At 45.1% G+C, this 22967-nt stretch overlaps 1 protein-coding gene across 4 annotated transcripts in view; it reads right to left on the reverse strand.

Moving 5' to 3' along the window:
• COL4A5 (collagen type IV alpha 5 chain) overlaps positions 1 to 21707 on the reverse strand; it is a 100260-nt gene extending 78553 nt beyond the window's left edge. The window contains exon 1 of one of the 4 annotated variants that reach the window (XR_013538803.1): positions 21198 to 21706. Coding sequence is in view for 3 of the 4 variants with exons in the window: in XM_072981248.2 (XP_072837349.2) it covers positions 21198 to 21329 (132 nt within the window). In the remaining variant the exon portion in view is untranslated. Of the gene's footprint in view, positions 1 to 20247; positions 20293 to 21197 lie in introns of those variants that run through there. The other 3 variants (XM_072981248.2, XM_072981249.2, XM_072981251.2) reach the window with 3 other exon arrangements.
• Between the last annotated feature and the right edge of the window lie 1260 nt (positions 21708 to 22967).

Below are 22967 nucleotides of genomic sequence, written 5' to 3' on the forward strand. Positions count from 1 at the left end.
ACATGATACAGTGGCAAAATCAGTGCACTGGTCACTATGCTATAAAAGTATAACTTGCCAGCCGCCAAAACCCATATGAACATCAGGTAGAGAAGGTGTCAGAAAATGATGAAATTAAGATATTCTGGGATTTCTGGATCCAAACGGATAGACACCTTGAACATAACACACCAGACATAGTAGTAATAGAATGAAGAAATGTCTGGATCATTGACATTGCAATTCTGGGGGACACCAGAGTTGAAAATAAAGAATTGGAAAAATTGACAAAGTACAGCGATCTGGCCATCGAAACATCTCACTTGTGGATGAAACACACTTCAGTGGTCCCCGTAGTCATTGGGGCTTTGGGAACAATATCAAGAAATTTCACACAGTGCTATAAGCAATTGCAGATCTCAGAAATCACACCATCAGAGCTACAAAACAATGACAATGTTAGGAACAACATACATACTGTACCGATATTTAACAGATACTATTGGTGATTGATAGCCTGGGGTGGCCCATAAAGGTCCCAGCTGGCCACACCTACTAGAGGCAGCCTGCAAAATCTCCTACATACATTAGATAAGACAGGGCAAAAAAGAAATCTATGTATTAAAATTTAAATCTAAAATAATACACATACACACACATAATTAGGATTTTGGTACTCAGACATAGCCTAAGAGAACACTATATAACTGTTGCGCGCAGAATGCAGGTAGCATTTAAGATTATATCTATTTCCCTCCTTTTAAAATGGCACACCCATACAAGACACAGCCTGTACACTCCGTCCCTGATTTTAAAAACCCTCTCAAACGACCCGCCGTAGCTCAAGGCTGCTGACAGAAAGAACAGCCACCCCCTCCAATGTCCGTAGAGTCTGCAGCACCCAAACACGTGACATTAGAAGGGCAACAGATTACTCAATACTGGCAACCCAGACTGTGTATCCTGCACCACCCAGCCGCGGAAGAGGATGCTCTTCAAAACACCTTCAAGAATTCTCGCGGCGTCTCATCCCAGAAATCCAGAACCCTCAGTCCTAAAACGTTACACTGAGGTTGAACGCACGCCTGCAGACTGAACTCAAAACTTCTAGATCTGAACCCCCAAACAGTAATTCCAGCACTGGTGCAATGTTAACCGGGTATAATTTGGAGTGATATTTAATGCTTGTACTCTAACGCCTTCCTTTTATGTGTTTTAATGGTTTCTCCCCTCTGTCCGTGACTTCAAAATATCATTAGATAGGGTAAGTGGTAGAGATCCTGTCAACAGTGACAGTAACAATAAGTGATGAGTTTGCAGATTTCAGAAGGATCGCAGAAACTTAAACACCCACCTTATAAAATCAACAACTTGTTATATTGTGGAAGCCCAGTAAGACCTATTTTAAAGCTGTGGGCAATTGGTTTGTTTTTATTTTTTATTTTTTGCTTCTTCTTTTAACCATAGCTGGTCTTCTAAAATTCCATTAAAATGAAGACTTGGTGCCCGATCAGTCTTGTTTTCCTTCTCCCTCCACATCCCCCTTTCCTTCTGTGTTACTGGAACCTCTATGCAATATTGGTTCAGCCCAAAGGGGTGGGGCTAGGAAAGAGAAGGGCTACGAGTAAGAGGTTTGAATCTCAAAAAGAGCAGGATTGCTGAAGAGGCTGGAGCTACTGTTGCCAGTTGGACTGCGAAGGCCCTTGCCAACTTGGCTGAGAAATAATTTTTATATGCTTGTGTTGGAAGGGTGTAGCTACACAGTGAACTCATGAACTGCATACAATTGTATTGATATTTTATTTTAGGATTTTGAAGATTCACTTGCGTTGGGGATACCTAACCCAGGTGAGAAAGTTATCTTGCATTTTTGACCGACTTTGAAATCAAAAGGACACTTGAACTGTGCAAATTCTACAAGTAACTTCCATATTGGTGCTGTAGCTGTGGTCTTGGGTGCAGAAATTGTAGCATTTCATGGTTGTTACGATTGTTTGTGTTGTCTGTTCCATGAATGCAAAGCAGAAAGTTGCTTTGTCACATTGTGTTTGTAAAATTAATCCAAATAAGCAAATAGCCCCATAGAACTAAAACGTGTAACATTATGTCCATTTATATTATAATCTGAGGTGTTGATTTTATTCATCTGTTACTTGAGGAAATATGTTGTTTCTATTTACATCTGGGGGGCCTTTCTGGCTGAAGAAAGAGGTATGAGGCCTTGATACACCCGACTGACTGTCCCATGGACCATAAAGCAGCTTCTTGAGTCCCACTGATTTGGGGACACCCTCCTTTCATGGTTCCCCTTTTGTAGCTGGTCCTGGGGAAAGGTTATCTGAGGATTTGCTTCCTCTAATTGGCCAAACACCACTTGCCATATTCTGGTGAAACCGGAGGGGAGAAGGAGCAACAGTGGTTCTAGACTTTCAAAAAAACCACTCTCACCAAAATTCCTGATCCTCACCACTGCAGATCTGTGGTGCAAGAGACCCACTGGCGGTGGCTGTCCAAGTTACAGATTTCAGATTTCCCTTCCAGGATGTGCTTCGCTCTTTTAGATTGCGGGCACCGGGCCAGTAAGAAGAGTGAGGGATGCTTCTGGAGGTGGCCTGCTGCATTTGGTTAAGCTTCCCTAAACAAGGCAGTTGGGAGGAAAGCGATGACAAACCGAGACAGCATCTTAAAAAGCAGAGACATCACCTTGCCAAAAAAGTCCGAATAGTCAAAGCTATGGCTTTTCCAGTACAGTGGTACCTCGCTAGACGATGATAATCCATTCCACTGAAATTGCTGTTTAGCGAAATCATTGTCTAGCGAAAACCATTTCCCCACTGGAATGCATTGAAACCTGTTTAATGCGTTCCAATGGGGAAGAATCGTCGTTGTCTAGCGAAGATCGGCCATAGGAAAGCCGCTTTGCGAACCGCCGATCAGCTGTTTAAAAAGCTGTCTTGTGAAGCTTAGGTCCCCCAAACACCCGTTTTGCGAGCGGAAGACAGGAGGGCCTGGTGTGCTCTGGTCAATGGGGTCACAAAGCGTTGGACACAAGTTAACAACTAAACAACAACAAACAAGCCAGGATTTCAGCTTCACACACAACATCTTGAAAGTTCTGGATTCTCCTTGGGACATGGCTATGGATCCTGTTTTGATCACCGTCTATCCTTCGACATTTACTGCAACACCGCTGCCTGATGCTGCCTGAAGCTGCTGATCCTAGAGAACTTCCCAGAGATGGGCGCATTGCGAAACAGCTCAGTGCCAAACCCCGAGGCTTAGAAAATGACTTTTAAAGTGTAACCCGCGTGCCTGTTCACTGTTACAGCATTTGGAACATACCCCTTTGTCATTATCCAGCACAGTCCTGCAAAAGTAACTTTTCTATTGGGGAGGGGCTTAGGATTGGTAAGAGGTTGACGTAGAAGTTGAAAAACCTGTCAAAATTTCTCGGCCACGCTCCTTAATGCCTCCGAAGCAACCTGCATGTTTCATCTAACGTCTTGTCCTCTTATCTTTGTGTCTGCTGAGAAGGGGGCCTTTACTCTATCTGCATCTCAGGGAGATTTGCTAGAGGTCATGTGACCCCCACATGGCTCTCCGGCTCATCATGTTCCACTTCACATCTTGGGACGAAACTTATTCACAACTTAAAACCACGGACTTCTATGTTCCCCCTTCTCGGCTCATCTTTTTCTTAGCCTACTAAACTCTAAAGCCTGCATATTTTAACCAATTATGGTTTATCCTAATAAACACACTGCTCAACTAGGGAGCTTGGATTTTGTGTTATTCCTATGGATCAACACACCTCTCTTTTCCAAATACAAATACAGTGGTGCCTCGCTTGACGACGATAATCCATTCCAGCAAAATTGCTGTAGAATGAAATCGTCATCAAGAAAAAGTAAAAAAACCCATTGACATGCACGGGAAACCGTTTCAATGCGAAGCAGGGAACCAATCGTCGTAAACCGAATATTCCCCATTTAAACATCATTTTGTGATCGCAATAGCAATTGCAAAAACCTCATCATAAAGCGGATTCGTCATGGAGCGGGGTAATCGTCAAGCGGGGCACCACTGTATCATCTGCTACACCAGTGAGATGGCACTGTCCAAACCTATTAACCTTATTTATGAAATTCAACTACATTCTGCCCTCATTATCTGAAATATCGACCAATTGGATGCTAATGGCTTGACTCGCAGCTTGCTACGTCCAAAATCTGCAAATTATTGCATTTTGTGTGTTTAAATATTCTACACCCCCACCTAGGAGAGAGTCATATCTCTTTCACATCTGTGGATTTTCACATTTGCCCTAACGGCCTCTATTCAAGTCCCCAAAAGCGTGGAAATCTATTCTTCCCTAAAACACGGTCATTGATACAAATAAACAAACAGAGAACTATTCAGTGCCTGCTTCAGAGTTCAAGCACACTGTCAAGACATTCTGAGCCGGGACATTCTGCAGGCGTGATCAAACATGTTGACGGTACTCAACCTCACTGCTAGTTCCAAAGTTGCATCAATTCATTAAGGTTCACTTACGACAGAAAAATCCCATTTTTAAACAAAAGGCGTTTCATATTTGTAGCAAGTCTTGAAACATTTGGCTATCGTTTGCCAGAGGTTTTGAAAAGGAGACCTACATTTCAACATGGCCAGGTAACGATAATCATTTGTTTAATGACATCCAGAAAGAGCTCCAGACCCGCTGGCTTTCAAACTATGCGTATGTGTGTGCCATCAATTCTGACTTATGCTGACCCTTTCCAGTATTTTAAAGATAAAGAATACTCAGGAGTGCTTTACCCTTCCCTTCCTCTAGGGGGCAACCTTGTGACTGTGCAGTTTACCCAAAGCCACCCAGGCTGGCTATTTCTCCCACAAAGCACAGTGGGGAATCGAACTCTCAACCTGCAACTCCACAGCCAGATGCCTTCTTAAGAGTGAAGATAGTTTTCTAATGTTCATTTGCTGGGTCTGCTTTTAGGAGGCGCGCTAGCACAGGCTAACAGGGCTAGCTCTTCTAAAACATTCTAAGATGGGGCAGGAGACGGTGGCAGCTTCAGACTTCAAAGTAGCTATTTCCAATTTTATGCACCACTAGCAAAGTTTCCCTCTTTATTTGTTTGTTTGTTTGTTTATATTAAGCTATATCCTAATTTCGGAGAGTGAGATAGGCTAGAACAAAGGAAATTATTTTAATTTACAGTAAATATTGGAGCAATTTAAGACGGCACGCTTACAAGAGCCTTCGCCGCTCATTCGAGCCAAAATCGTTACGCCCCAAAGGCTTTCAGGAGTAACCACCCTTTACTTGCCTGTGGAATGAAACCAACATTGGCAAGAATCAGTTCTTCAAAGAGAGGACGTTGCACAACTGACAACACAGATGGCTCTTTCATACATCCCTGTGGAAGAGACACCTGATCATGCAGGTAAGATCAGGGAGCGGTGCTCCTTCAAGTACCAAAGTTCAGGCTTCTTACAGCTTTGAGCATCATCGGCAGCAATTCGACCAACCGCATATTGGGAAGCGCTCCAGTTCCTAAATAACCTGTACCACGCAGGTCCATCAGAATTGAGCAGACTGTAGAAAAAGCACACAGGTGACCCGGCCACAGCCTTCCCCACAGGAGTTAAGAAGCACTCTTATCTATATCTTAAGACTTTTCTACAGCTGCATCTGTCCATAATATCTAGAGCATACCTGATTTTGCAAGCTGAGCAAGAAGAAGCTGAGAGCAGATCATGACGGACTGCTTAACATTTGGACTGGAGACCATTAGGTAGTACTGTACCTGTGGATAGAAAACCAATGTGGCGTAGTGGACACAACACCAGAGTAGGACTCTGTGGGCTTGGATACAAGTCCCTACTCAGCTACAGAACTTCATTTGCAGGATGGCCATGATAAAGCACTCCTGGAACATCTCAGATGCTTCCAAAAACCCATTGAGGATGGCCATCCGCTGGGAGTGACTTAATGGGACATAACGGGTGGTACCAGAGATCTTCAGGTAGAGCAAAGAACACACTCGCCTCAAACTCTGAAGAGTTGCAACCAGGCAGAGTTGATAAAACTGGACTAGATGGGCCAAGGATAAGAGAGCTTCCTGTCTTCCTCGCTCTGTAGGGGATGCTGGGCTGAGAAAGGACACACGTGAAAGGTCCAAAATCACATCCAGTGCAAGGCAGCTTTGTTACATTCTCTGCAAGTGGAATGCAAATATGTGTCCTAAGTTTACCTGATATGTAAACAGCACGCATGCATGCACACACCATGCATCCACTGCCAAATTGCATGAGGTCATCTGCCGCTTTCTTCCTCGCTTGCTTTTCAAGTGATTTCCATGGCCAAGCTTGACCTTGGATGACAGCTTCACAGAGTTTTTGCTCTAAGAGAAATGGCATCTCCATGCCACTTCTTCCTCTACATTTGCAAGCCTTACGTCTTCCAACTCAGAGCTTTGGACAGTAAGCCTTTGCAGGATTGCAACTCCCAGAATCCCCTGGCTGAAAGATTTCAGGAGATGTAGTCTCTTTTTTTTTTAAAGTAGAGCTTCAGAGTTTCCACTCCTTCCCTTTCATCTTCGCCAACAACCCAAAGAGCTCAACAGATGGAAACAGAGTGATGGGACTCCAGGTTCATCTCAGAGATTTGAACTGGCTTCTCCCTAGTCTGACACTCTATACCACAGTATATCACAGGTCAATAGCATTCATTCCTAGTTGGTTGACTGAGACGACCAGTAAGATCAGGTGCTTTCCCTTTTGGCAGCCCCTCCATTTCATGTACAAAGGCTGGCTGGCAGCCTTTCTTGCAATGGGACAACATCATCTCCTGCCACCGTGGTTCACTTTGGTGCAGCTTGCCCAAGGCCACCCAGGCTGGCTCATCTCCTGGGAGGTCCAGGAGGAGACCCTCAAACTCCCAACGTTGGGCTCCGCAGCAAAGGGCTATGCCTCTAAATTGGCCACCTGCCCTGGAAATGGGTGTCCTCTGTTTGAAACCCTGTCAATGGAAAAACGACCAACAACTGGGGGGGGGGGGCTTCCTAGAGGGATGTAGGATTGCACCGTCCACCATCCCAAGCCAGCATAGTCAATGGGGAAGGAGGAGGGAGTGGCAATTCCATAAAAATAAGGAGACCTCGACCTCTGTTTAAGAAGACCTTTAGCCATGGTGACACTTTGGAAGCGGGTTGCTCCCATTTCACCCAGAAAGAAATGTAAAGAGCCTTTGGTTGGAGTGTGTAGGTGTATTTTTTCAACACTAGATTGAGTTGAAAAGAATAGGGGAAAACAAACAAACACTTGGCCTTAAATGGCATTTCGTTCAATGTTTAAACTAACTGCATTCCTCAGGGAGAGACATAAATTATGAGCCCTCTGGCAGAACCTCACCTTTCACATCGCCGGAGGCCAACCGGGCTGTCATTCAAAGAAGAACCGCAACTATGCCAGGTTACAAGAGCTGCAGTTTAGCAAGGACAGTTATAACCCTAGATTTCCCTTCTCTGCATCCTCAAGGTTGATCCCATTGGGTTTTTACTGACTTCATCTTTAGCCCACTTTCCTCCTGAGAAAGAAGACCCAGACCCCTCGCGCTATTAAAACAAGAGTTTGAAAACGTAGGGAAGTGACAACATGAGAACAAAATCCAACAGAATTAGATTAGAACAGCTCAGTCAAAAGCAACAGGATGGCAAGAAAACCAGGGCCTCTATAAAGTTTCCCATCCAAAACCCTGATTTAGCCATAACTCACCAGGAAAAAATTAACACATCACTCACTACTAATGAATTACTGACTTATGACTTTTATTTTTTTTAAAAAAATTACCCTTATTTTAATAAGTTCCCTAACACAGCCAAAAATGCCACCAAAGACATGGGGAAGAAACATTTTGAAGCAAAAACTAAGCCATGTGTTACTCCCAAATGTTACTTTTTACGTTACTTGGTACTTGAAAATAATGGGTTCTTCATGGAGTTGTCACTTGGCGGAATTCCCTGGGGGGGGGGACCCAGTCTCCATCATTGGATGGCCGGTTTCTGTGACATCCCAAGGATCCACCACCCCCTCTCCACCCATCCCACATTTTGGTCCTGAAAACACAGGGAGACGGATGCCATAGACTTGGCAGTCCTGGTTAGTTATTTTTAGAAATATTTGCTAGGGAAAAAAATGTAATAATTACACTGCTGAGATAAAAGCATCTAAGGAACAATGATGCTCTTTGTTTTTTATAGAAATAAAGAAGAGAGGAAGAAGCAATTAATCTTACTTTTAACACAAGTTTCTAAACTCCGGTCTCTTTCACCATTTCCATAACGCTTCGTGAAGGGTTGTCAGAACTTTTCGGAACCAACGGCTAATATCTTGGCATCTTCTCAAGTTAAAACTCCCGCTTGCAGTTTAGATTTACGTTGGGAAGGTTCAGTTTCAGGGACACGTCCATATGTCGTAAGGAAGATGTTTAAAACAAACCCAACACCACCTACATCAAAACCTTTTAGGGGCTCATATAAGCTCCTATATCCCCCCCCTTGTTGGCTATGTTGGCTGTGATTCATGACAACTGCAGTCCAAAACTATCTAGGACAATCATTCTCAACTTTGGCTCCCCAGGAGTTCTTGGACTACATCTCCCAGAAGCCTGCACCACTACCTGTGCTGCCCAGGATTTCTGGGAGTTGTAGTCCTGGAACATCTGGGGACCCAAGGTTGGGATCCACTGGTCTAGGTTTCTCCACATTCCCCGCCCCCTTCTATTCTGTACATAAATTTCACTCTGGAGAGTTCCAAACGGAAAATAAACACACCACTATCTGTGGAACAGAACTCGATTAAACCAGTTCCAAGAGAACTTGGACTTACAAAAAAACAACAAATCCACATTATTAAAAATTACCCTTGGCAAGCTTGGAAGTAATGCAAAGCCTTTTCCTGCTGTCAGCTGGCATAACTTTAGATTACTTTCTGTCTTTAGTAAAAAGGTCAGAAAGATCAAATCTGCTGTATCCATGAGAATAAGCTGGAAGCTTGAGTCCCAAAGGGATTGGACTCCCATTTTCCCCACAACCACATCCCAATTAATGGAGTGCAGGGGAGTTTTGTTGGTTGGTTGGTTGGGTTTTTTTATGAGCAAGAACTTTTGGCCCATCTTCCCATTTCTCACCGCCTCCTTGGCCAACGACAAGAAGCCCTCTTGGCCAAAGCACTGAGTTCTCAACCCAAACCAGAAATGTCTCCCAAGTATCGGTCTTGGATCTAACTGTAAATTTCTCAGAAATACACCAAGTTCCCAGTACTGCCCTTCCTCTTTAGAGAGCTCTGTCGAGGAGCAGAAACTTGAAGTCAAAATGGCAGCCAATGGAATATTCACCTCCAACCGTTGGCAGACTCTTCCAAACATTTTGTACCTGAAATGATGTTCTTCCTCAAAGAGTATCAAATTCCCCTCTGAATAGACAGTGATACTCAACAGGGAAAAGTGGAGAATGCTCAAACACCTATATTATCCACACCGTCCATTTTAGAAGGGCATGTATAGCTTTTGTTAAGCTGGGAGGGCACTGCTGGTGTGTCTATTTATCTATTTATTTAAAATATTTATATGCCGCTTTTCTCCTAAAGGATCCAAGGTGGCTTACCGAATTAAAAAAATAAAATAAAATAAAACCCAAAGTGAAAAGCTAAATAATAAATCATTACAATATTTTTAAAAGTGTTAAACAGGTACCATATTAAACATAAATAAGAAGAGCAATATTAAAAAGACAAAGCAACAGAATAAAATAATCCCCTTTTAAAAGTCTTCTTGATCAAGCAGTCATTTAAAGGAAAACTCGCGTGAAGAGAAAGGTCTTGACTTGCCTGCAGAAGGAGAGCAAAGATGGGGCCGGCCAGACCTCCAGTGGGAGGGAGTTCCACAGTCTGGGAGCAGCATCAGAGAAGGCCCCACTCCGTGTCCCCACCAAGCACACCTGTGAAGGTGATGGGACTAAAAGAAATGTCTCACCTGATGATCTGAACACCCAGGTAGACTAGACGTTAAACTGTCCTAATAATCAGAGAAACCTTGACATTTCACCTAGGAATCTCAGAATTCTGTTCCTTTCACTTCCAGATTTTCCTTCTTCTACCATTTTAGTAGGCAGCGTTAGACTTACAAATATTTATATTTAGAGAAAAACAGGGGCACCACACCATTAGAAAGCACTTAAGAGAAAACTTTCAGGACCAAGAAGAAGAGACATTATAAAGAGCCTGTGATTAGAAAAGGGATATCGTTAAGGGTTCTCTGGGTGTGAATGTCACACCCAGAGTTTCCCTCTTCTCTCTCCGAGATTGCAAATTAGCTGGCTTTGTTTCTGTGGCTGCTCTTCAGGATTTAAGTATAGGATTCTTTTGAAGCCTGCTTTCTCAGACTTGAAAGACTGCCTCAGCCCCTCCAGTGCCGACTTGTTTTCAGCTCTAATTATGGGCTATCTCTATTGTCTTCTTTCTTCCCCCCAGATGCATACTGCTTTACTGCAAGGTAGAAACTGGTACACGTACAGGTTTTCTTCTGACAGATGGGGGGGGGGAGGGCTGAGCGAGTCCTTCCGCAGTGAGAAAAGCAGGGAAGAACTCAGCTCTCCACCTGGTCTTTGCTTCTGGCTTCTGAGACCACCAGTGCTGGCTCCATCCTGCCATTCAAAGCTATTCAGAGAGTATAGCATGGACACGGTGACTCACGATACTTCTTGTTGCATGCTGGATAGATAGACCAGTGATTTAGGTATCAGACGTTGGGAGTTCGATTCTGCACAGTGCCTCCTTGATGGGGGCTGGACTAGATGAACCAAAGGGTCCCTTCCAGCTTCTGCAGTTCTAAGATTAGCATTATACAGTGGCGCATCACAAGACGAATTTAATTCATCCCGCAGTTAATGTTGTCTTGCGAAAAATTCGTCTTGCGAAACACACTTTCCCATAGGAATGCACTGAAATCTAATTAATGTGTTCCTATGGGCAAAAAAATTAATTAATTTGATTTAATTAATTTCAGCGAATAAAGTGCGGATGAATGGGCAAACCCATGTACAACCAGATGCTGTTCTTCATTCTGGACAGGTGACAACCTTTCCAGAGGACTGTCAGTAACCAATCCCATCCACAGAGACTTTAAAAGGTACCGTGTAAGTACTGACAGAAGCCACGTGGAATACACTCATATTCTTACTAGGATCATGTATACCAATGGGTCATGTAAACAATAAGGGTGTCTGTCACCTTGGAGGACTGGCGTTCAGAGATTTCTGCTTCTCAGGGGAATAAACTGACCTGTCAATGACCCTAGGTAGTCGCCAATGTCCACAGTTAGAGCAGGGCTGGAATTTCTAGCTTATTTGGGGAGAGACTGCATCTCAAAATAACCAGCCTGGAATTAACGCTGTAACGCTTCTCTTAACGAAAATCAAATCGTTCGTAAGCTGGATGTGGAAAGCAACCTGGGTCAACCGAAGTGAAAGACATGGCATTTACACGCTGCTTCCTGAACTATTTCCTCTCACACTGAGCCGGCTGTTTAAAAAAGGTGACCATCTCGTGCAATACAAATCTGAAGTGTTTTGGAAGGAGATGGGGCGTGCCCTCTTCCAATGCTTCCCCCGTACAGGCTGCAGCTGCTTTTGTGAAAAATCACAAAAAAGAAGAGAACAAAACTCAAAGATTTTCCTTGAAAAGGACAGCTTGCTCATTTAGCTAGCGGCATTTCAAATCAACCTCCAACACCTTTTTATTTAAGTTTCTGCAAAAGCAGAAACGTCCCTTCCTTAAATCCAAAGAACAGCAAGCCCCATGAGAATGAGGAGAGACTTTGTTATCATCATCCACCACTGAACGTCAGTGAACAGAAGAAAAAAAATTACTTTTTGTATATATCTCTCTCACACCCACACATTCATCTTCGTTAATTATCCTCATCCATATAAGGCACAAAATGTGCCAGGAAGACATTGGAAGCAAACGCTGCGAAATCATTCCCATTCTTAACTGTGGCCACGATCTTAAATATAACCCTTTTTTATGGGTGAACTAATGAAGAAAAGATGAGCTGTTTGCTCAGAAATGAACACAACGAAACATACGAAACCAGCTGTTTATCCAGATGCCTTGGTAAATGACACAGATCAGAATGAAAATCATCGTTTAAAAAACATCTGTGCCAGTTTGAAGGACCTCTTCCTTATATGGACACAATTCACACTGAAATACAATTGTCAAAACCGTACCCGGTATTACTACTCTGAAGTGGAACAATAACTCTTACTGTTTTGTGGCTTCTTATTTTCTTAATGCCAATTGCACAGGATGACAAAATTACTCAGTCTACTAAAATCCTATAAGCCACAGGGTAACAAGTTCCGTTAAGCGAAGCGAATGCAAATATACGTATGGAGTCTGGGTACCTCACACAACCTTGAGGTCAACAGCAGTTTTTCTACCGATTGCTACCAGAGCAAACCAATAGTACGGATAAACAGAAGGCACAACTGTACTTTCAGAATCCAGGTCTCTTGTTTTCATGGAGGACACGTCAGTTTCCGAAACACAGAGACACATGTCCTACACAGCTAATTCCGACCCTCCCACCCCACACGCATGAAATGCCAGAGCCTTTTCCAAAAGAAAGATGAGTTTTTCCCAACTATCCAACAAACAGCAACAGAGCATGGACACTATTTTATTTATTTAAAATATTTTTAACCCCACCTTTCTCCTTTAAAAAAAAAACCGAGGCGGCTTTCATCATTGAAAAGACAACATTTAAAAGCTAAACATGGCAGGTGTACAAACATTAAAATAAGAATTAAGTACATATTACATTTGAAAACAGTAATAGAATCAACACGAAAACACATTGAAAAGGTCCAAGCACAACAATCCATTTAACAACCCCTCTCACTGTGAATAAAGAAACCTAGGAAGCTGCCTGGCATCGTTAGACCATTCATTCATCCAACTCCGAACAATGTGCCTCGTAGGCATAGAGGCTCCGGCTATCAACAGCTATGGCCTCCAGTACCACCAATGCCACATCAACCGCCACATTGGCTAGGACTGGTGGGATCTCCATGCCAAGAATTCTGGAGGACAAAAAGCTTCTGGTTGGCACCAACTCCCTGGCATCGTAGAGATGAGTCCTTTGGAACCCTTCCTGAAGATGGCACTCCAAGTCTTCCAGCATTCAAAGCAGGCGCTCTGCCAGGCGGCTCTCCTCTTTTCCCAAATCTGTTTTGGCAAACGACTTTGCAACCTGCCACAGGCTTTCTAGTTTATGTTGAAGACAGCCCCCTTGGACAACGGCCAAACACAGGGGCAATTTTTTCCACTCGCAGGACAAAAGCCAGGCCTGGTTGGCATGAATCCAAACACACACACGTACATCCTGAAACCAAGAAGGTTCAGAAAGGTTGTGGTTCCGTGATCATCATCACCTCTGAACAGGTAAGTCTCAATATTTCCAGGGATGGGTGGAAACCAGGAGGAACCGTTACCCATCAGTGTAAACAATCCCAAGATGCGCCAACAGTTTGATTCAGTGATTGAAATCATGCCAAAGTTGGCATCCTGTAAAGTTACACCTGCAGAACTGCGAAGGGTGTTAACACCCATGCAACCCCCATCACAGAATGAATTGCGTAATTCATGGCACAACTATTGTACGGCATGGCTTTGGAAGTCCTTTGGGAATAACTCTTCTGCCTCCATGCTTTTTCCCCAACCACTTATGTCATTTCAGCCTATGCACTGGAGCTGCGCAACAGGAATTCAGCCAGTCTATGGCAACTTCCAGTGTCTCCTGATCCGTGCTATAAAGAGAAATACGTCATCCTTTAAACTGGTCACCAGGTGGTTTGGACTACAATTCCCAGAAGTCTTAGTCACTGATCAGGGACTCTTTCCAGCGTGCTTCCTAACCTTGGGTCCCCAGATGTCCTTGGACTGCAACTCCCAGAAATCCTGGCCAGCAGAGTTAATGGTGAAGGCTTCCAGGAGTTTGATTCAGTAGTTGTGAAGTCCCAAAACATCTGGGGACCCAAGGTTGGGAACCACTGCTTTAGTGCTATAGTTCAAAACATCTGGTCTAAACTCAGATTGCAGTAGGTCCCTCTGGTGCTTTCTATTATGGCTTTCTTCACTGTGCTGACCCCCACATGGCAGTGGTTTCCCACAAAGATCAGAGAGCCACCCCCTCCCCCCCAAAAATGTCAACTGAAGACTTACTGTCAATGCTCAGGCAGTTTACCGATTGCCCCTAGTGATTTTAATGAAACATTTTACGGCTTTATTGCTTGTTTTATGGTTTTATTACTGGATTAGTGCAGTTTGTCGGTTCTGCTATGTAATATGTAAAGCTGCTTTGGGAATTTTGGAAGGGAAAAGCAGTGCAGAAAGAAAAGTCTGAACAAAATAAATAAATAGTACCTTCCCTTAAAAGGAGATATTAAGACCCGATTTCATAAACCGTAGAATCCGCAGAGGGTCTGTTTATGAGTATTTATACCACTATGGCCACCAAGGCTGAAGACACCCCTTTCTGTATCTGTCAAATACATCGAGACCCACCTGGCCAATCCAAGAAAGCTAGCCGTGAAGAACAAGGTTGAAGACAACACGCCATGCTTACCTCTTCCCAATAATTAGCCCAAAACATCCAGAACTAACCCCACAATGTGGGGACAGGATGCAAATCGATTGCACACTGCAACGAAGATGCAATCAAACCATTGCCAAGCTTATTCAGAAGACGAGCAGTTTTTGACCACAAAAGACCTAGGAAACCAGCCACAGATTTTTGATGGATGTCTAAGAAACCACTTACCGAAGCAAGTGAGAATAAATCGCAGATGACTCTAAACAGCTCCACTGGGCCACTACAAGAAAGCAGCTGCAGCTTTCCACACTTGGCTACAGATGTCTTCAATTTCCATTCCCCAAACCCCAGCCAGCAAAGCTAATGGTTAGGGGTTCTGGGAGTTTTAAATTCAAAACATCTGGAAGCTAGAAGTTGAGAATGACTGTACTAGAGAGTGAAAAAAACAGGGACAGGCTGTACGGTTCCGGAATCAATACAAATACAAGAACAGGTGATACCTTTCATTGACCACTGAGAATATAAAGAAAACAAAAAGCAAACAGAAGTTACAGATTCTCAAAAAAAAATAGGCATTTTCATTGTCTTCCCTGCCATGCACTAGAAATAAGTCCTGATGTGTCCAAATAGCTTTGTCATCCAACCTGCTTTATCATTTGCAGCTCTCCTGATAAGAACAGGGAGGTGCACGAATTCTGCAGTATTAGAACAGCCATACAGGAATGGTCATGTCAATGGCTCAGGACATCTTATTGGCACAGTGGATGGGCCAGGAGCTGGGGGTCAGGGGAGAAGAATTCACCAGGATGGTCTACTCCAGTGGTGTCCAACCTTGGCCCTCCAGATGTTCTTGGACTTCAGCTCCCAGAAATCCTGGCCAGCAGAGGTGGTCGTGAAGGCTTCTGGGAACTGTAGTCTAAGAACATCTGGAGGGCCAAGGTTGGACACCACTGGTCTCCTCTCTCTGCTGGAACATCAATCCAATTGTTTAGAAATCCATCAGATTCCATTAAGGAAGGCCAGCCAAACATGGGAGGATACTCAAGACCAAACTTTACCATGCAAGTATCTGATGGTGATAATGGTGTCACAGATGATGGTAGAGGAATCTAGAACCTGCACCAGGTGACTTCAGCATTCATGCTAATGCTACTCTTAGTGCACTATCAGTGGACTTAGTGACCTCCATGAAACTATGGGGTTGTCTCGGGTTCTCACCAGCCCAGTGCTTAGAGCAAGAACTGCTCTTAATTAAGATAGTTTTAAATGCTTACTTGCCTTTAATTATTCAATTGTATTTTAATTAGCATATAGTTAAACTGTAAAACAAACACACCCATTGGTGCACCGTCTCTCCACTAGAAGCAAAGACCTAATTAATTATTTTGCTGTTGCTATTGTTTTATACACCACTTTTTTCCCCAATAAGGAGACTCAAGACGGCTCACAACATTAAAAGGAACAGAATTAAATCAATATTTTAAAAAAAACAATTAAAGAAGCACCACCACCATGTCGGAACTCACAACAGTAAGGAAATCCCAGGGGTGAGAAACAGAGAAGATCCGTCTGAATCCATTTTTATAATGATCTAATGCAAATCTGGGAAACCCCACAATCTTCCAGATGTTGGTCAAGATCAACATCCACCATCGCTTGCAAGTGACCAAGTTGTCATGAAATGGAAGCCAACGCTACATGAAGGGGGTTGTGGGTGAGCGTGTATTCAGTGGAAACAACATCTTTTCTTCCTGTCACAGTCACCTCCATGAATTCCAAAAAGCTGCGCCTCCAGCAGGCTGGAGAAACCTCTTGAGCCAATTTTCAGACAGTTCTGAGAATTGCAGAAGGAAGTTCCACCAGCATCACCTTAAATTTAGGCCAGAGGTTAAATGCCCTAATCCAACTTCAAAGTATGGTCAGCTGACTTACCAAAAAAATCACAGCACTGACATTATCACATTATTTCATGGTAAAAACACTGAAGAAATGCTCGTGGGAGGTTCACAAAGACCATCTAATTGACTATACGTATATCCTTTTCATGAAACCTATAGATTTGCATTGATTTATTGACAGGGCCTATAAATCCTTGTTTATAACCACTCTTCCAAACGGATTCATTGAATAGAAACATGCTATGAAGAAACCGAGGAAGCTCTTAAGATCTATAGTGTCTATGCTTTGTTATTTTAGCCATAATCTAATTTTGCTTACAGCCCATTAGACCCTGGCCAATAAGAAGATAAGCATCAAAACGTTAGTTCATTCTTTTCCTGCCTACAAAATGCTTAAGGGCTGGTTGCAAGTCAAACATCTGGCCTACTTTGTTATATACACTCTGTAATTCTTATCTGGCATGATCAGCCAGCTTTTACGGCTGCAAAGAATTAATTCAATACACTGTTCCTGAGATAAACATGATCTTAAATAGTCAGGAGGGACATGACTACAGACTATTTCACTGCCATTATTTTCATTAAAGTTATGTGGGACAGGGTATGGCATAGGATTTTAAGTGAGATACAGTCAATAAGAATTACAGCAATGCTGTTGAAACCCACAAGGATGCATCTAAAACTTGTTTGGAACTTTCAATTAGTTCAAAACAGGGCATCAACAATTTAAGAAGGGGCTGTCGTTCAGCGCTCTAGTGGAACACATAGTTGGCATCAACTACAGGCCCTGAGAATACTCAAGTATATCAAGAGATATGGCCAAAATCTTGGACAGCCATTGTCGTCATTCAGAGGAGACAATATTGGATCAGGGCAGTGGTTCCCGACCTTGGGTCTCCAGATGTCCTTGGAACCTCAACTCCCAGAAGCCCTCGCCGCAAGCTGTGCTGGCCAGGATTTCTGGGAGTTGTAGTTCAAGAACATCCAGGGACCCAAGTTTGGGAAGCACACACACACATTAATATAAAAACAAAAAACAAGGACCACAGATGGAGCGTCACAGCTGACCGCTACATTAAGCTCCATCTTTTCTATCTATGAATATCTATTATCACTGCCAGCTAGGCATGTGTTCTCAGGAAAAGGACCTGTTGAATTCTGAATGTTATTGCTAAATAGATACAGGATTGCAGCCTACAGGGGTGTCATCACAACACTTTCTCCCACCCTCCTTCACCCAGAATATAAAGTACAAACAGGAGAACACTTTTGTGCAAATATTGGTATCGGCTTGTCAAAAGAGTTTGCTGCCATTAGCAACCATGTGAATAAAGGGGTTATTTGGAGATGAACTTCCAGACATTTAGGAACAGATCCTTCTGCCACTTCGAGGTGGCCTCATTGTCTTAGTCAATGGCAGCAAACCCAAAGAATCTTGTTAAGACTTTTGAATTTCTATTTGATTTGAGGTTTGGTGCAGGCAGGCCTTTCCTCAGATGTATACAACACAATATTCAACCTGGCAACAGAGAGTCAGTTGTTGTTTAGTCGTTAAGTCGTGACCCCATGGACAGAGCAGCCAGGCCCTCCTGTCTTCCACTGCCTTCCGGAGTTTGGTCAGTTACACTAGTCAATTACTCTCTAAAAATCATTAAACTATACACAGTAAGGGGGGGGGGGAATACAGACAACCCTTCACAGAAGTGTTGATTAATGTGAGCAATGGAGCAAGAAGCCCTAGTCTCTGTTCAAGCCAAGGGAGGAAGAGTTGAACTTCCTTATGTATTCTTTTTCAGCTGTTTTCCCTCTGGACTGTCTGACATTTTTCTGTTCCAGGACAGCCACCTCAAAATCAGAGACCAAATGTCCAGGGTGAGTGCAATGGCATGAAAACCCATAACAAATGATACGTGCCTTAACGATGGCACAAAAATCTGCATTCTCTCTACCACTTTGCTTCCCCTTACCACTCTTCTCCAGAAAGGGACAAAGAGAGATAGAGCCCAATGCAGGAAAAGGTCACACATCTTGTGACAACAGAGGTTCAGGAAAAGAGCTCTCACCTAAGAGTCCTTAACCAAAGACCCTCGTGAGAACTGCTGTGCCTTGGGACCTGTAGGCTGGACAAGGAGAACTAGTGGTTCCTAACCTTGGACCCCCAGATGTTCTTGGACTGCAACTCCCTGAAATCCTGCCCAGCACAGCTGGTGGTGAAGGTTTCTGGGAGTTGTAGTTCAGGAACATCTGGGGACCGAAGGTTGGGAATCTCTGCTCTAGATCTCATTTAATCCCCAATAGCTCCACCCAAGCATGGCCAACGAGAAGTGATGACAGACACAAGAACTGGTGACAGAAGCAATAGTTCAAATGATTCTCAACCTTTGATCAGAGTTTGAACAGAGTTTTGGGTTTTGGCTTCCCCAGTTCCAACCAGCACGGCCAGGAATTCTGGGAGTTGAAGTCCAAAACATCTGGAGAAGCAAAGGTTGGAGGACCACTGTTGTCAAACATGCTTAGCTAAATGCACTCAACTGAAGACCAGTTCCTACCCTGCCTTGCAATTCATCAACCCTACTGTACGTATCATATCCTGCACAAAACAAGTCACACTTTTTGTGTTAGAAAACTTAAGACACTTTCATAGATACATCTTATAAAAAAGAGTAAAAAAAAAAGATAACACAGTAATATTTTTGTAAGTGCACCTTAAAAGGTCACAAAGTAATCATCTCTTTACCACCATATAAAGAAGCAACCATGAATAGACAACGTATTTAAGTGCAGAGCTGCAGCGTACAAGTAGAATAAAACGTGAGCACAGAATTACGGATCTAGGGCTGATATAGGTTCCAATGCTATCTATGCAGCTAAAGCAGCTTCGGGTTGCAGTGGTTCAGTTTCTCACGGGGACAAACCAAATATGAACCAAGCTTGCTAAACAGTACACAAGATCCACACAAAATTGAAAACAAAACAGCAACAGCAAGAAAATTAAAATCTTGTGGCCCCTCCAAGACTAGCAGCTGTATTTCAATGTGAGCTTTCAGGGAGACGGACACTTATTCAGAGCAGTGCACGCTATGATTATTTTTTTAAAAAAAGAACAGCAGTCCATCGGGGTCAATCCTGCATCCCCTTTGCCCAGAGGGGTGAGTCCTGAGAGATCTCTGGATACTACCTGACCAGCAGCTCCTATCAACCTTAGAAAACAAAGTCATTCGGCAGGGATGATGGGTGATGTAGTCCAATGCCCTCGGAGGCCCACGAGTCCTCCGCACCTACTTTAGCCCTGTGGTTCCCTCTCCTCGTGCACGTTTCCCCAAGCCTTACAGAGTGGTGCCTCTAGAGCAGAACTATGGGTCAATGGAGGTCATGGACCGCATCGGAGCAGGATAATTCAGCCGCCAGCTTGAAGTCACTTAACTGCACCGCTAGCTAACCCAACAGCTGGCCAACTAACTGCTCTGGCACCGGCCCATCCCAAGCCTGTTTCTCAAGCTCAGCACCCAGAGGCGAACCAATAAAAGCCTGGGGCCACCAGAAGAATCCCAAGTCCTTAGGCCTCGGAAGGGAGACGTCTATCATCTCGCCACATCCTGGTGGCACCGGGAGATTTCTGACTTGAAGGTCTCCGGATGGGACCGAACTCTTTCCCTCTTTCTCCTCCAACCTCAAGCTGAGGCTGGACCCTGGAAGGAGGAGTTCTGCTACCTTTCTTGGGGAAGAAGAACCCAAACTCATTTGGAGATTCGCTTCCCTGAGTCAGAAAGCCCTTCTAGAAGGAAGCCACCCTTCTGGACGCCGCCGGCGGGCTAGACAAAACTTCACATGCCTTGGTCTGATAAAAGACATGCATTCCCCTCGGAGAGGGAAGGAGCAAGAGAGAGCCAAGGCTTGGGGGGGGAGAGAGAGAGAGAGAGAGAGAGAGAGAGAGAGAGAGAGAGAGAAGGAAGGAAGGAAGGAAGGAAGAGAGAAAAGATAAGGAAACTCTGATGCAAGCATCTGAAAAGGGCCAAGCAGATTCCCGCCCGGCCTTCTAGGCACCCCCCCCCCACAAGTTCCCTCTCCCTGGCCAGATCTTTCAGGAAACAGCCTCCCGGCCACCCTCATGCCTGAAGGTCTTCTCTCTTTTTTGGGGGGGGGTTGCAAACAATTACACGTCCCCCCTCCAAAAAAAAAAAAAAAAAAAAACAACCCACTATGCCCGGCTTTGCAACTACCAAAGCTGGGGGAGCGAAAGGAACGTGGGTTCTGGCTTGCTTGTCCCTGCATGCAAATTTTTTTAAAGGGGGGGATGATTTGATTGCACCTCAAAACTCCAAGGGAGAGGATCCCTTCCCTTCCCAACCAGCCTGGCCAAGTCTCTCTTGCAAACCGGTTGCAAACTCAACACCCTAATTCTTTTCAACCTCCCCCCCCTCCCAGGATTTAAGTTACCAGAGTTATAAATACAGATTTCACCCCCCCCTCTTCCCTCTCTCTCTCTCTCTCTCTCTCTCGCCCCTTCCCGGGTTCCTTCCTGCCTTCTCGCCCCTCCGCCCCCACCCGCCCCTCTTCCCCGCTCCCCAGAACCATGATGCCGGCGGCCGGCGCGCGGAGAAGGGGAGAAAAAGGGGCGAGGAGGGAGAGGGAGAGGGGGAGAGAAAAGCCCGGGTACCCACCGCAGCGTCGGCGTCCTGAGCCCCAAGTCCCAGCAACAGAAGCAGCAGCAGCAGCAGCGAGGAGAGCCGGGAGAGGAGGAAGCCCGGGCCGCCTAGACGGCCAGCACCGCCGCCTCTCGCGCTCGGCTTCATTCTCCGCCTCGGGCGCCCTTCAGCGAGCTCGCAGCTCCGCGGGCCGGCGCTCCGCGGGCGCTGACATGATCGCCAAGCAGGCAGGGAGCGAGCGAGCCGTAGAGCGGCTGAGCGGGGCGGGCGGGCGGGAGAGGGGGACGGGGCTGCGGTGGGCTGAGCCGAGCCCAAGCGCCGCCGTGTACTCCTCCCTCCCTGCCTCCCTCCCTCCCTCGCTCCGGCTCGGCCCCCTCCCGCGCGCGCTTGGCCGGGCGCTCGGGCAGGCAGAGCGCAGCCTCCCCGCTTTCTGCACCGACTTGCCACCAACTTGTCCTCGCTACCCCAAAAGCCGCTCTCCCGGGACTACTTCGCCCCCCTCCCCCCCAAAAAAAGGGGCAGGCCGGGATTCATCCGCCGCTCCCTCCCTCCCTCTCTCTCGGGACCTTCTTTTCCCTTCTTTGGTGGCGGAGGCGTCTCACCCCAGTTAGGCGCGCTTGTCCCCTATTATTCGCAGCCCTCGATTCCCCCCCCCTTCTTCTTCTTCTAGAAACTTTGCAAGGGTGTAGCTCGTATTAAAAAAATCTATGATTGTCCTCAAAGTGCCACCACGTTTCTGTCCTTTTCATTTTTTTCTTTTACTTTTATTATTATTTTTGTTTGTTTTTAACCTATAATGCTTGCACAGCCTAACGCTGCTACCCGGTCTCTATTTCCACGGGAGGTCATATGTTCTCGTGTCCCTCCTCTCATTAAGGAAAGTGACTCTTGGAACCATCATTCTCTGACTATTGCCCCTTCCCCGGTCAGGACGGGGATGATGGGCGTTGTAGTCCGGAAAGGTCTGACTTTTCTCATCGGGCACCTGATCGCCACCTTCTCTCTCTTTCTATAGGCGTGTTGTGTGTCCAGTTAATTTCGGGTGGACACGGGGTGATGATAGTGGATGCAGATTAAGGAAAGGAAGCAGGGACTTTCACCCCAAATGAAATGGCTGGAACCTTTTTTTTTTAATGAGAGCCACCGCAGGTGAGAGGAGGATGTCGCAAGGGGGAGGGGAGAGGGAATCATCCTTATTTAGTATTATTTTCTGGGATCGGTCAGATGAGGCGCCTTGCAGGAGAGTAAAGGCCATTCTAATGGCAACCCTATAGGTCGCTCCTTGGGTTGATGTGGGGACCAGTTCTGCTCCGGATTAAGCGGCGCTGGGCGGCACAGGACCCGGAGATGCAGAGCGTCCAGGGGGAAAACGGAACACGGACCTACGAAGCCTCTAGGGAGTTTATCTTCCAAATCACTTAAACCTGGGTCCCACTGCCACCGGGAATGAGAGGATGTTTCTGATTACACCCAAACACTCCCAAACTTTCACGTGTATTCCAGGCTCTTTAATCTTTAAATACAAAAGGAGTGCGTTTTCATCAAAAAGAAAAAGAAAAAGGGTGGGGGCAGGAGAAGGCCCCTAGGCCACGTTTTGTCAGATCAGGGGCGATCCACAACACCCTTTAAGCTGCGGGATCGTGTGAACGAAAGGCAGAACCAACAATGGGCCACAGAAGCAAAACACACGCGTTGCCCCACCTCTCTAGATTATTTAATTTGGGGAAAAAACGGGATTTTCCAGCCTCGCCATTCCGGAGAATACTGTATGGGAAAAGTCTCGGA

Source organism: Pogona vitticeps, chromosome 11 (genome assembly GCF_051106095.1).
Source record: "Pogona vitticeps strain Pit_001003342236 chromosome 11, PviZW2.1, whole genome shotgun sequence".
In the NCBI taxonomy this organism is placed as follows: Eukaryota; Metazoa; Chordata; class Lepidosauria; order Squamata; family Agamidae; genus Pogona; species Pogona vitticeps.